We start from the raw sequence: 12850 nt of genomic DNA, 5'->3' as shown, positions 1-12850 counted from the left end.
CATACCTAAAAGGTAAATGGTGCACACCGACCACAGTGCGAGGTTAGTGGAAGAGAAAATTCTTCTATCAATGGTGTCCAGCCTTTTAGATTCCCTGTTTGGTGTAGTGGTAGGGAACACACAAGGATTTACCCAAGAAGTGGAGGCTTGGACCACCAAACTCTCTAGGGTGGGATGTTGGATGAAGAAACTGGGGTCCCCAGGAGCGGGACAATGGCGGCGGGCAATTGTTCTGTGAAAGCTTGTACCACCAAACTCTCAGGTGACGGTTGAGAGGACAAATAGAGAGGATCTCCCAGAGTTGGCTTATATCTTCTTTCAATCGGTCTAGAGTAGGACATAGGGTCCTGCCACATCTCTAAAATTGGTTCAGTCAATACCTCATTGAAAGGCAACAAAGGCATTGATGTTGAAGAAGTAGAATGAAGCACCTCCATAAGCAAATTAGATTTAAGCTCAGTAGATGAAAGAGGCAGCTTCAATATGTCAGCAGCTTTTCTCAGCAGACTTTCTAATGAATGATGTACCCTCTGGTGGAGGAATGCCTTTTGGCAACAATAACTCCCATTCCGGGTGAAGTGTCTATATCACTTGCCTTTGCTAAACCATCAAAGTCCGGATCCAGCAACACAGTTTATTCCTCTTCCAGTTTCGGACTTCTTTTATCAAAAAAGTACTGCTCCTCCTCAAAAAGCCTCTGAACCTCCCTTTGACATCATTGCCTTGACTTCGATAACGGCGTCGGTGAAGCAAGTACTGGCGTCGGCAACGTTGGTATGGCACTGGTGACTTCTGCACCTGTGTTGGGGAGGCTGTTGGAACCAGAGCCGAGTCATATGATGTAGAAGTAAGCCACCCAACGCCAGAGAGTGCAAAACCGGCATTGATGAAACCTGCAGAAATTCAACTGGAGAAGGAGCCACCTTCCTCGGTGCTGAAGTTGGCCTGGAAACCTGAGTCATTGGCATTAAAGGCATGAATGGCGCCTGCTGATAGTGTGCTGGAAATCCTCCCAATAAATCAGATAGTGGACCCATGGGTCCAGCAGGTACACCAGATAGAGTCATCACCCTGATGAAAATGCTGAACATAGCATTAAAAAAAATTATCAGCCTCTAAACAAGGAAATCTGGATACTCCTGCTCCTGTCGAGGAGGTGGAGGTGGAGGAGGTTGAGGAACTGGATCTACCTTCGACACCAAAACAGGATGTTTAGGTGAAGTTGGTGGCAGCCTTGGACTTGAAGGCGACATCAGAACGGCCATTGGAGACGGGACCGGAATAACTTCACCTCAATCTTCCCACGACGTCGAGGGATACTGACTTCGAAGACTCATCTCTTGAAGAATGATGTCGGAACCATGATGTCATTTCTTCTTAGGCTCCCTTTTCGCTGACTTTCAGGAATGGGGAGACAGCAACTCTGAGCGAGGACGTGACTTTCAATACCCTCTCAATTCATGTCTTGCCTTGGCGAGTTTCATCTCTCTCTCCTTCAGCACTTTGGGGTTCAACTTCTGGCATGATGAACCAACGTTGATGTTGTGGTACAAACTCAAACACCAAAGACAATCATCATGAGGGTCAGTGATAGATATCTGATCCTCATACTCTCTGCAAGGCTTAAACCCAAATCTCCTAGGTGGCATTTTACCCTGCAACAACGGGAAAAAACACCAAAAGACTCCTATTTGTATGGAGAGCCTAACAGAAAACCTTTATGCATCGCAAGGCTCGGAAAAAGGGGAAATTATGTCATCACGTTGATGAGGGCTTCTTATGGCTCCAGGGACGTCACGCGATGCCATGCACGAGTCCATGGGCTTTGTGACGCCCTTGTCAATGTAGGATAAACATTTCTGTGGAATGCTGGAGCATTGGGATATTCAAAAGGTGAGGAATCTGCAGCTCAATATATCCATCAGAACTGTAGTTCACTGGGGCATCTTCCTGATGTTATCAACACTAAGAAGTCAATCTTCCATGAGAGCATCTGAAGAGATGCCTCATGAATAGGCTCTAAAAGTTCTTTGACTAACACTCCTAGTAAAACATTCAGTTACCACTCTGGTGGGTCGTTTGCTAGAGGGGGGAAGTGTGGAACAAACCTCTCATTCCTTAGCCTCCCTAGCTAAGAATAAGGATGATGTGTGGGGTTCTGCGATATCGCGATCTCCTGAAGTACTCTAATTGAAGAATATGTCAAGCTTGACTCTATCTGATGTAGGATGTAATCTAACACCTCACGCGGATGCAATGAAAGAGTCTCAATATTATTTGCTGACAACCAAATGTTAAATTATTTAATTCTAAAAATAGGTTATAACTGGGGAAGTTGCCCTAGCTTAGAAAACCATATTCTAGGTCCGAGGCAGACAGGCAGCCAAGTACAGAGAAGTTGTATTGTAGTGAAGCACTTCCCTTGATTTTTTTTAAAGAAGCTATGAATTTGGGTAGAACTGGATCAGTGTTTTACTGACGGAATCAATAGCTCTGTGAACCACAATTTCCTGGTCCACACTGGTGCAACAAACATTAGTGTATATGGTTCCTTTTTCAGCTTTCGTGATACCATTTAGACCAGCAGCGTCGGGGGGAAGCGTAGAAAAATATCCCTGACCAGGGAATGAAAACGCTTTCCCTTGGGAGTAAGGGTACCACCACCTGCTTGTGCAACTTTGGCATTTAGTGTTCTCTGGTGTGGCAGAAAGATCCAGTGGAAAGGAAGGAAGCCCATCTTTGAAATACGGATTCCAGTCAAAGCTGTTAAGCTTCTTGTGACACTGTTTTGATTTTGTTACTCCTAAATTCTGTTTATAGAATAGAGTTGTCACGTTGTCTGTACTTATTCTGACATCTTGGTGCGAGATCAGTGGTAGGAAGGCACCTATGACCAATCTCACTGCCCTTAACTCCAGTATGTTTAGGCACAGGTTTTTCTCTTGAGGAATCGTATGGCTGCTTGTGCATACATATTTTATATGTGCTCCACAGGACTTGAATGTAGTTGTTCCATATGCCTGAGACCTGCATCCACTGCAGTTCTAGTTGTTTTTGCAGCTGTCGTATTCTCAGCTGACACTGCAGGATTAGAGGAATGAAAGGAAACATGGTCCCTAGCAGAACTTTGTATTTTCTGTCCCTAATCTGGGCTCTTGTGTTTATAACTTGGACCAGTTTTATTAACATTTCTCCTTTCCTGGGACGGATACACATTTAAAATATTAACACAGATGCTTGCCCCTAGAAATAAAACCTACTGGGAGTGCTTTGAACAGGTAGTGATGACCACCCTCCATAAAATGTAGGCATTTTCAGTTTTACTACTATAATGCTAGGTTGAAATGCATGCCTTCTAGATCAATTGATGCTTGAAAAATCTTCCTGATTGATGAACTGGAGGACATTTATCAATCAGATCCTTTGGAAAGTTTGTTTCTTTATAAACTTGTTCGATGCTTTAATTCCCAAGTTTTCTTTCGAATGAGAAAAAATCTAGAGTAAAACCCTGATGTTTTTAGGATTCTGGCACTGACTCAATAGCTGCTTTTTGTAACAGTTTATTTCTTGTCATAAAGCCCCTGGGTGTTGATGATGCTCCTTTGCCAGAGGTGTTTGTTTTTTGTCATAAATTCTATCATATGACCATTCTTTACTATATTCAACACCCAGCGATGTGCTGTATTTTTTTGCCACGTAGAAATATATCCCCATACCTTACCCTCAGCAGGCAGAGAGTGAGGGAGCATGTTACTCGAGTAGTTAGGTGCAGCAGTTTCTATCTTGGTCCTTGGTCGCTGATGGGCCCTTTGTTTGAGGTGCTGTCTTCCGTACGATTGTCGTCTCCCATTATGACTTACTTTGGGGATAGTAATCCTGCCTGTGGGGACAAACAATTTGAACGATACTGGCTGGAATGACCCTCTATGACTGTTCTGTTTCCTACTGTGGTAAGAACAGGCCTTCCTCCTTTGTGACACACATAGCAATCTTCTGGTTCCGGGTTAGTTTTTATGGCATGTATGGCATTATCAACATATATGGCAAGCAAATAGGATCAATGAATGGCGAGTCCAGCACTCCTGATTGGACCTCGGACGAATGGTTGTGCTATGCAGTGAGCCATATCTCCTCAAGACAGTTCTCGGTGCGATGTGGCGGAATCTGGTGTTAAAAGCATTGAGTGGTTCATTTATGAGGAAAGATTAAATTGATTCTCCTACTCTTAAAATAATTTTCTCTAGATCTCGGTAGTCATCTGGGTGCTTTTCGATGTAAGCTGTATTGTCTTTCCAAACCAGCCTGTCATAACGTAACAAGATGGCTCTCGTATTATCTTGGCAGTAGCTGTAGAAAAAACTAGAACTCTTTTCGCCACAGTATCTCTATACTTATCCTCCCTGTCCATGAAAACTTCACAACGAGTCACCAGTTGGTTTTGAGTGCCTTTACGCTGCAACTGCGATAACGGGCGTCCATTTCACCTGATTTAGCTGGCATTCTGGAGTTCTATCAGACACTTTGTATATCTTTTCATGCCTTGAGTTTAGAGTGAAACCTGTAGTCAGGTTTTGGTTACATTTGAAAAGGCTCTCCTCTCCAGATGCAAACGAGCAATGAAATAGCCATTCATCGTCACTTTTCATCCTTAAAATCAAAGACAGGCTGAGTTGTTCAGCTAGAACATAATCTTGCCAATCAGGGTCTTGCTGATCATCATTTGAAGTGTGAATGACTCATTGGTCTGACGCTACATCATCATCAGCATTGCCATTATCACCATGGTGTGCCTTGGCCCACATCCCACCTGAGTATTCAAATGCTTTATTCGGTATGCAGTGCACAACCATATAAGCAATTACAAGTACACATGTTAAAATCATCACAAATGCATAGATATTAATAATATTGCCATCTTAAAAAAAGGAAAGATGAAAAAGCCTTCCATAGGAGTTATCTGGTGAAGCAGCCCAGGTGGATGTATCCTTGTGTTTCTGTTACTTGGAGTGGATGAGGAGTCAAGCCTGCCAGGGGCGCCTGGGGAGACTGCCTGGGCAAGTTTGAGGCACTGTAAAGTGGTGATGAACATCCAAGAGGAAGGAAACTCAGACGAAGGTTATAATCCAAAAAGGGGATTTATTCCAGTTGAGTACAGCAAATCACGGGAGCGCCACCAGCTCACAATAAGTACAACAGTTGAATGAAACAGCATTAAACAGTAGAGCAAAGGAGAGGTTAAACCGACATTGCATCCTCGAGAGATGCACCTTCAAACATAAGCATGTTTGAAGGGACACACGCTCTCGAGGATGTGGTCTAGTAGAACTAATGGGTTTAGAACCTATTACATAAGACAGGCAGAACGTGAGCAATTAAGATAGAAGAAAGACGATACCTTACATCATCTCCCTTCTAATAATAAAGAAAAATGCAATTAAACAAATAACTAAGACATATAAAAATCCTTAAACCTAGAAGGAATGGAACAATTACGATTTGGTCTAACAGACTCATAAACTTCACTTGAAAAAGGAGAAATTTGAGATGGAATTGGTGAAGTTTGCAAAACCATACCTGCAGAGGAAGAGGAGGGAATAGGAGAAAAACAAGCATTGTTATGAAGACGATCAGAAGGAGTACCTAAAGGGAAATGGGAACATTGGACATCATCGGAATCAGTTTTATAAACACAAATACTTTTAGCCTGATCATTAGATATCTTCACAAGAGCTCTTTTACTCCACCACCTCCTCCACATACCTTACAGGCACCCTGCTATAGAAGTCATTCATTAACTTTTTTATGAGGTTTAAAACTTCCACAGGTAACTGAACCATTTGTACATCTGGACCTGATGGAATTCCCATCGCTGTGGGGCTTGGGGGGTAGAGGTGGTGGTACCAACATAAGATGGTTCTTCATAGCCATACGTCACTCAATCTACTTCAGAAATGGCAGATAATTAGCATTTATCAGGATCACGAGGTCCAGTTCCAGAAAGCCTGTCCTCCTTTGAATATATCAGAATTTGGCTGCCTTCCCCATCAGTTTCACGATCCCTGGATCCTTCCCTAACCGCAGATGCAGAATCATCCAGAAGTTGTGCAAGTAGGTCTTGGGTTTTTCTTACTGGGGCAATACTGGAGTAGTTGCTATACGTGAAGTGGATGATGAAGTTGTCAACAGCGCAGAAGACAATGAGGTAGTTGCAAATACAGCGATTGCCAGTGAACCTGCTTCTATAAGATACAGAGATATCGACAATGGTGTCTCTATCGACGATGGTGTCTTTCTTGACTACAGAGATTTCATCAATATTAGTAGTTTACTCATTGACAATGGTGTCTTTCTCGTTGATGAAAATGACTTACTTCTGGACTTTAATTTTTTCATTGACTTCAGTTGATTATGAAGTCTTCACTTTCAACGACAAACCTGCCTTTGTCAACAGGATGGTACTTGCCAACGGTGTCTTTGTTGACACTTTTACAGTCGAAGGTATAGAACAAAACACTTGTCGTCAGTTTAATCAATGATGGCACAGGCTACATGGCAGATCTCTTGGTCTTACTTGCTGATGGTGATAAAGATCTCATTGAAGGTGATTTAGCTCTCATTTAAATCTTCAAAATCGCACCATGACCAGAGGTTAGCATCTTCAAGGCAGGCACATAGGTCCTTTGGTGGGAGTTGCAGTGTTCAGTGGAAGAACCTGATAGCTAAAGAGGAGATGGGCTGTGGACTTTCCCCCTCGGCCGTCACTTACCCAGCTTGACGTTGGGCAGATTTTCCTGCGTCTCTTTGTCATATGCTCCCTCCTACTCCTTTACCCTACCCCTTCACCCCCCCACGCTCCATTTATTTCGTCCTCTATGTCCTTTAAATGTTTTCTCATTGAAACCTAGCTAATTGGCCAATGCCCGGTGGAGCACCTGATTGCTATAGAAGAGATGGGTTTTGGGACATCCCCCTTGACTGTCACCTACCAAGCCGGACTTTGGTCAGTCTTTCCTTCGTCTCTCCGCCTTATCTAACTCCTACCCTTTTACCCTTACCCCCTTCCCCTCTACACTTTCACTTATCTTGTCTTCCATGCTCCTGTAATGTTTGTCAGGCAACTGATGTAAATTGTAACTGAGGTATTTTGTGGAACCTCATGTAAAGCGCTCTGATACCTCCGGGACTAGCCAGCGCTATATAAAACTCTTAAAATAAAATAAATCTCGGATTTGAGTTTTTCAGCTTCTGTAGAGCTTGTCTCCAAAAACCTTCCATGAGATTCAGCATTCCGTAATTGCAGGAGACAACCCTCCCTGTTTTTTAGTCTTATGTTACCGAAAGTCAAACATATGTCACAGTTGCTGGGTATGTGGCCAGCTCTGTGGAGGCAAAAAATACATTTTGTTTGTGGATCTTCAGTAAAGATTTTCCTTGCCACACACACTTCACATGGCCAATAAATGTTCAATATGAACTGCTTTACTGAAATACTTCAATTTTAGCTTTAAATATCAAAGGTCCCCACCCTGAGATCGGGAGTAATTAAAGCATGTGAATCTTTGAGAGATCCAATGCTAGAGAATGAGAGAGAAACACATGCCACGAAATGCTGATACTTGTCCTAGATTGTCTTCGTGATGCTATTTTACTAACATAGAATCTAATTATTTATCTAGAAAGATGCATGCTTGCTTAAAGATTTTGCGAATAATCAACAAAATGATTATCAGGCACATGCATCCTAGCCTTTTGCGATCGCAAACGGTGCGATTCGCAAAAATCGTCCATTTGCGATCGTAAAAATTAGCTCTTGCGATGCATCAAGGGCCTCATAATTTGAGAACTCGCGATTAATTGCGAGTTCTCAAATTGTGATTGCATTTAAGGAATCACATTTTGCGACTCCTTAAATTCAATGCAAGAACCATTTTGAAGTAGCGATTTCGCTACTAGGGGGTGCAGATTACCATGAAGTTGAACTTCATGGTAATTTGCAAAAACTTTGAAAAATGCACTAAAGTGCATTTTTCAAAGTTCCATTTTACACACACATATGCCCTTGGGGCATGTGTGTGTGCAAGATGTACTCACATTCAGATTTCAGGGGTGCAACAGGGTGTCCTTTTGACACCCTGGCACCCTTGAAATTGCATTCTCAATTTGTGATTCTCTACTTTAGAATCGCAAATTGAGAATATCTTCTAATTTATTCCTATGGGCCTCTAGACTCATAGGAATGAATGGGGGGTATTTTTAATTGCGACTCGCAAATTGCGAGTCGCAATTAAGGAATGCTTAGAAATCGCTATTTTTTAAGCGATTTCTACATGCATAGGTTTTTGCGATTCCTCAATTGCGATTCCTTAACCCCTTCCATGCTGATGACGAACCCCAGCCGTCATGCACTACAGTGCTCGTGTGCTGATGACGGCTGGGGTTCGTCATGGCCCGCCCCTGTTCATTTGTTTACCGCACAGGGGCGGAAACGGGCCAGCAGGGAAGGGGTTAAAAATCGCAATTTAAGAAATCGCAAAAGCCCACATTGATGCATTGGCCTGTTGAATCGCAGCAGACGATTGATGCCTTCCCCTTGGGATGCCATTTGTCTAAAATGTTTTTAGAAGGGCTTCAGCTACATTTATTTATTTCCCTTGGGATACCATATGTCTAAAAGGTGCGTCCAAGAAATGCCTTTCTTCTGTGTTGCATATTTTACGCATTGTCACACTGGGCTTCTGTGAATTATAGTTGTGCTAGTACTTGGTGCTTGCTCATGCCTAGACAAAGACATACACATCTGATGACAACAAAACACATCCATCAGCTGATCTTGCTTATTACCGGCTGGTGTGTGTGGTGTTTTACTAATCCAAACCTGCAACATTTTAACACTTATGTAATGTTCTGACTCGGCAACACTTTTCAAGCTGGACAAAAAAGGGCGTTGTTGATAGATTAATGTGTTTCACTTGCAATGCTCTCCGCATAAAATAAGAGTCTCCCAGAGATCGAGTGTCTCTTTGGAGGATTCATGTTTATCTCCAAAACATAGCACAGTAAAGAATGTTACCACATTAGTCTTTAAAGGTTTCATTTCTCTCAGTAAAGCGAGCATACATACAGTTATCTATCCAGGAGTAGGAGGGACTTAAAGTAACCATGACTGTGGCAAAAACATAAGGAAGTAAGGGCCAGATGCATCAAGCGAAATGCACTCGCAAAAGGGCCAGATTCTCAGAATCTGGCCCTTTGCGAGTGCAATTTTTGCATTTGGGATGCATCATCCCAAATGCAAAAATCGCAAATAGAGAATTCGCTTAATTGCGATTGTTTGCATGTAAGGAATCTCAAATTGAGATTCCTTAAATGCAATGCATGAAAGTATAAAAAATAGCGAATTCGCTAATAGGGCACGCAAATTACCACGAAGTACAACTTCATGGTAATTTGCAAAAACTTAGAAAAAAGCACTTTTGTGCATTTTTCAAAGTTTCATGTTGCGCACACACATGCCCTAAGGGCATGTGTGTCCGCAACATATGTGCACAGATCACATTCAGCACCCTTGAACTCGCAATCTCAATTTGCGAATCGCTAATTGCGATTCGCAAATTGAGATTGTCTTCCCATTCATTCCTATGGGCCTCTAGGTCCATAGGAATGAATGGGGAGGTATTCATTAATTGCGACTTGCAATTTGCGAGTCGCAATTAAGGAATTCTAAGGAATCTCTATTTTTGTAGTGATTGCTTGATGCATTCCATTTTGCCATTCCTTATTAGCGATTCCTTATTTTTCGCTAATAAGGAATCGCTAAATGGATGCTCGATGCATCTGGCCCTTAATGATTTTGAACTACATGATAGCAGCATTCAGAAAAAATAACTTTGATAAATAGTACAGCAATACAGTAGATATTAAAGTGCATTGCTTTGAGGTGCTGGTGATAGGTGCTACTCAATTGATAGTCCTAGGAAGGATAGACGAAGATGATGAGAAATAGAGTGAACCCGTGCAATTTGAATGTATGAACTTCCAGTTACACAGAAATGAGTACAGTGTATCTACTGGTCTACACAACTATTTTACTTTTCTCTCCTAGTGTACCCTAGAACCAACAGAGTAAACGTGTACGAGGGATAGGGTAGATCAGATCTATGCTGAACACACAGTTGGCACTACTGTTTTGCTGATGAATGAATGCTTCACTGAATACATTTCACTGTTATTTTGTCACTCCACACTCCTATGTTCTGAAATTTATTAAATCAATCTGTACCTTTTGCATGGTGTGTAATATAGCATTGGACTCTGTCCTCATTTTGAGTTGTGAGATGACCTAGTCATTTGCCAAGGTGTGAGATGACCACAGTTCTATCTTAGAGAAGTATGATGGCCCAAAACGTGTAATGTGAGGGATGGCTATATCTACAGCATGTTGTGAGATGGCTCTATATGCATTATAAGGTGTGTCATGAGTCTATGCATCTAAACATTTTCAGGCAACTTTATTTACATTATGAGGTTTGAAAAGGTCCTGTGCTTCTAATTAGTGAGGCGATTCTGTCGTTATTACATGTAAGATGACCCTATCTTCTGCATAATGATATTCTTTATATATTGTGAATACCCTTCCGCTTTATGAAAAAGATTAACAAATCCTGATTATATGATTCAAATTACTTTGCTCTCTTTAGAAAGTGTTTGGCGCCCTTTCCTTATTGTAAGGTGTAGATGACCTTATGTTGTCAAGCATGAGCTTGCCCTCACCTCATTATAAAGTGGAAGATAACTAGGGGCAGGCAAATCCGTGGCAGAGATTTTCCTGTGGAAAATCAGATGTCCAGGCACACCAGCATTTTCTTAGTTCTCCCCAGATTTAGGAAATTTTACTTCAATGCTTGCAGATTCTTGGTATTTTGGAAATTACCTACAGATTGTATACCTTTGTCTGGATTTACAGGGAGAGAGAAAGCTTCTCAAAATATCGGAATGGAAGGAGGAATGACTGATGCGAACCAGAGTTAGCACTGACTGGTATGTGTATTATTCTTTGATAGTATCTCAGTTGCTTTCCAGGCTGGGCTACGCTATGGGTTGTGCAGCAAGGGTGCCAAGAGTCCTACTACAAGTAATTTAAATAGGCCTTGTACCTGGACGTGTAACCCCCGTCCTTGCTATGAGGGGGTGAGCTTGCAATTTACACATCTAGAGGTGCAAATGGACATTAGTATATCTCTTATGCTAATTTTTGCTCTATTTACCCGGCTGGCAAACTTACTCAACTCACCCCTCTAGCTGATGTGCTCTACTCATCCCTCCTGCAGTATTGCTCTACTGACCCCTCTAAGGTGACTTGGTCTACTCATCCCTCCAGCTGACTTGATCTACTAACCCCTCTAAACTGAGTTGCTCAGCTCCCTTCTAAGCTGACTAGCTCTACTCACCCCTCCAGCAGACTTGCTCTAGTGATCCCTCCAAGCTGACTTGCTCTACTGACCACTCTAAGCAGACTTGCTCTATTCATCCCTCCAGCAATTTTCTCCACTGACCCCTCTATGCTAACTTGCTCTTCTCATCCCTTGGCCAGACTTGCTCTTCTGACCCCTCTAAGCTGACTTGCTCTACTTACCCATCCAGCAGACTTGCTCTACTGACACCTCAAACTGATCACACTACTCATCCCTCCAGCAGACTTGCTCTACTGACCCCTCTAAGCTTATTAGCCCTACTGACCCCTCTAAGCTGACTTGCTATACTCACCCCTCCAGCCTACTTGCTGTACTGGCCCCTTTAAGCTGACTTGCTCTACTCCTACCTCCAGCAGACTTACTCTTCTGACCCCTTTAAGCTGACTTGCTCTATCGAACCCTCTAAGCTGATTTTCTCTTCTTATCCCTCCAGCAGACTTGCTCTACTGACTCCTCTAAGCTGACTTGCTCTATTCACCCCTCCAGCTGACTTGCTTAACTGACCTATCTAAGCTGACTTGCTCTACTCACCCTTCTGGCTGGTGTAACCTCCTCATCCCTCTTGTTGCTGTGCTCTGATCACCCCTCTGCTATCCGAGCTGTATTCACCCATCAATTTGCATGGCCATACTCACTCATCTGGTCAACTCGCTCTTGTGGCCTTGGTCCTGCAGGCTGGAACTGTGGAGTACGGATGGGCACACTGGACCCGAAGTCTCTGCCTTGTTCTCTTGACCCAAAATGTGTGTCTGGAGCACCATAGTAGTTGTAATATGGACTGACACCCAAATCAGGTCCAAAAAGTCCAAACTGAGAATCTTCTACATCTGGTCCATATTCATAGCTGGTCCGGTCTCTGAGCCCAGCGTCTCTTCCAAGGTCACTAGCTTTGTGAAGGTTACACAGTTCAGCAAACTCAACTGCGGAACAGAAGAGAAGAAGGGAGTGGATGAAAATCTTATGCCTGCGAAGATGACTGGTGTATAATATGTCTAGAGTTAAGTACTGTTCATTTGGCAACAACATCATAAGCAAAAGCCAAGGGGTGTAAGCACTGTCTGCTGTATCATCAGCTTAGATAAGAGGTCTTGCTAAGGGCTACTTGTTGCATCACCAACTAAGCTCAAATGTCATCAGGTGATCTATGACAACAGAGGAATGACAGGTGATTGTACCCTAGGTGGCTGTCATAAAGTATGGGGAATGCTAAATTGGCTCGGGTTAGGAGACACAGCACCTTCAACAGAGATCAGTGGGCAGGTTGATGGCAGGCCACTGCTCTATCAACTGAGGTCAGAACATGTTACGGGCTGGACGCCTACCATCAAAGAGGTCCCAGGGCGCGCCGATGTCTGGCTGTTGTAAGCGCTATTTAAAGA

The 12850-nt window shown here is 42.9% G+C and overlaps 1 protein-coding gene across 2 annotated transcripts in view; it reads right to left on the bottom strand.

The window, feature by feature from the left end:
- Window positions 1-12850, bottom strand: part of LTBP2 (latent transforming growth factor beta binding protein 2) — a 1419414-nt gene that overhangs the window by 49142 nt on the left and 1357422 nt on the right. For both annotated transcript variants that reach the window (XM_086937485.1, XM_086937488.1), the window contains one exon: window positions 12107-12391. In XM_086937485.1, the coding sequence (XP_086793611.1) occupies window positions 12107-12391 (285 nt within the window). The remainder of the gene's footprint in view (window positions 1-12106; window positions 12392-12850) is intronic.

The sequence above is a fragment of the Lissotriton vulgaris genome, chromosome 9, assembly GCF_964263255.1.
Source record: "Lissotriton vulgaris chromosome 9, aLisVul1.2, whole genome shotgun sequence".
Classification (NCBI taxonomy): domain Eukaryota; kingdom Metazoa; phylum Chordata; class Amphibia; order Caudata; family Salamandridae; genus Lissotriton; species Lissotriton vulgaris.
Note: the sequence above shows the minus strand (reverse complement) of the source record. Positions and strands in the feature narration are given on the sequence as shown.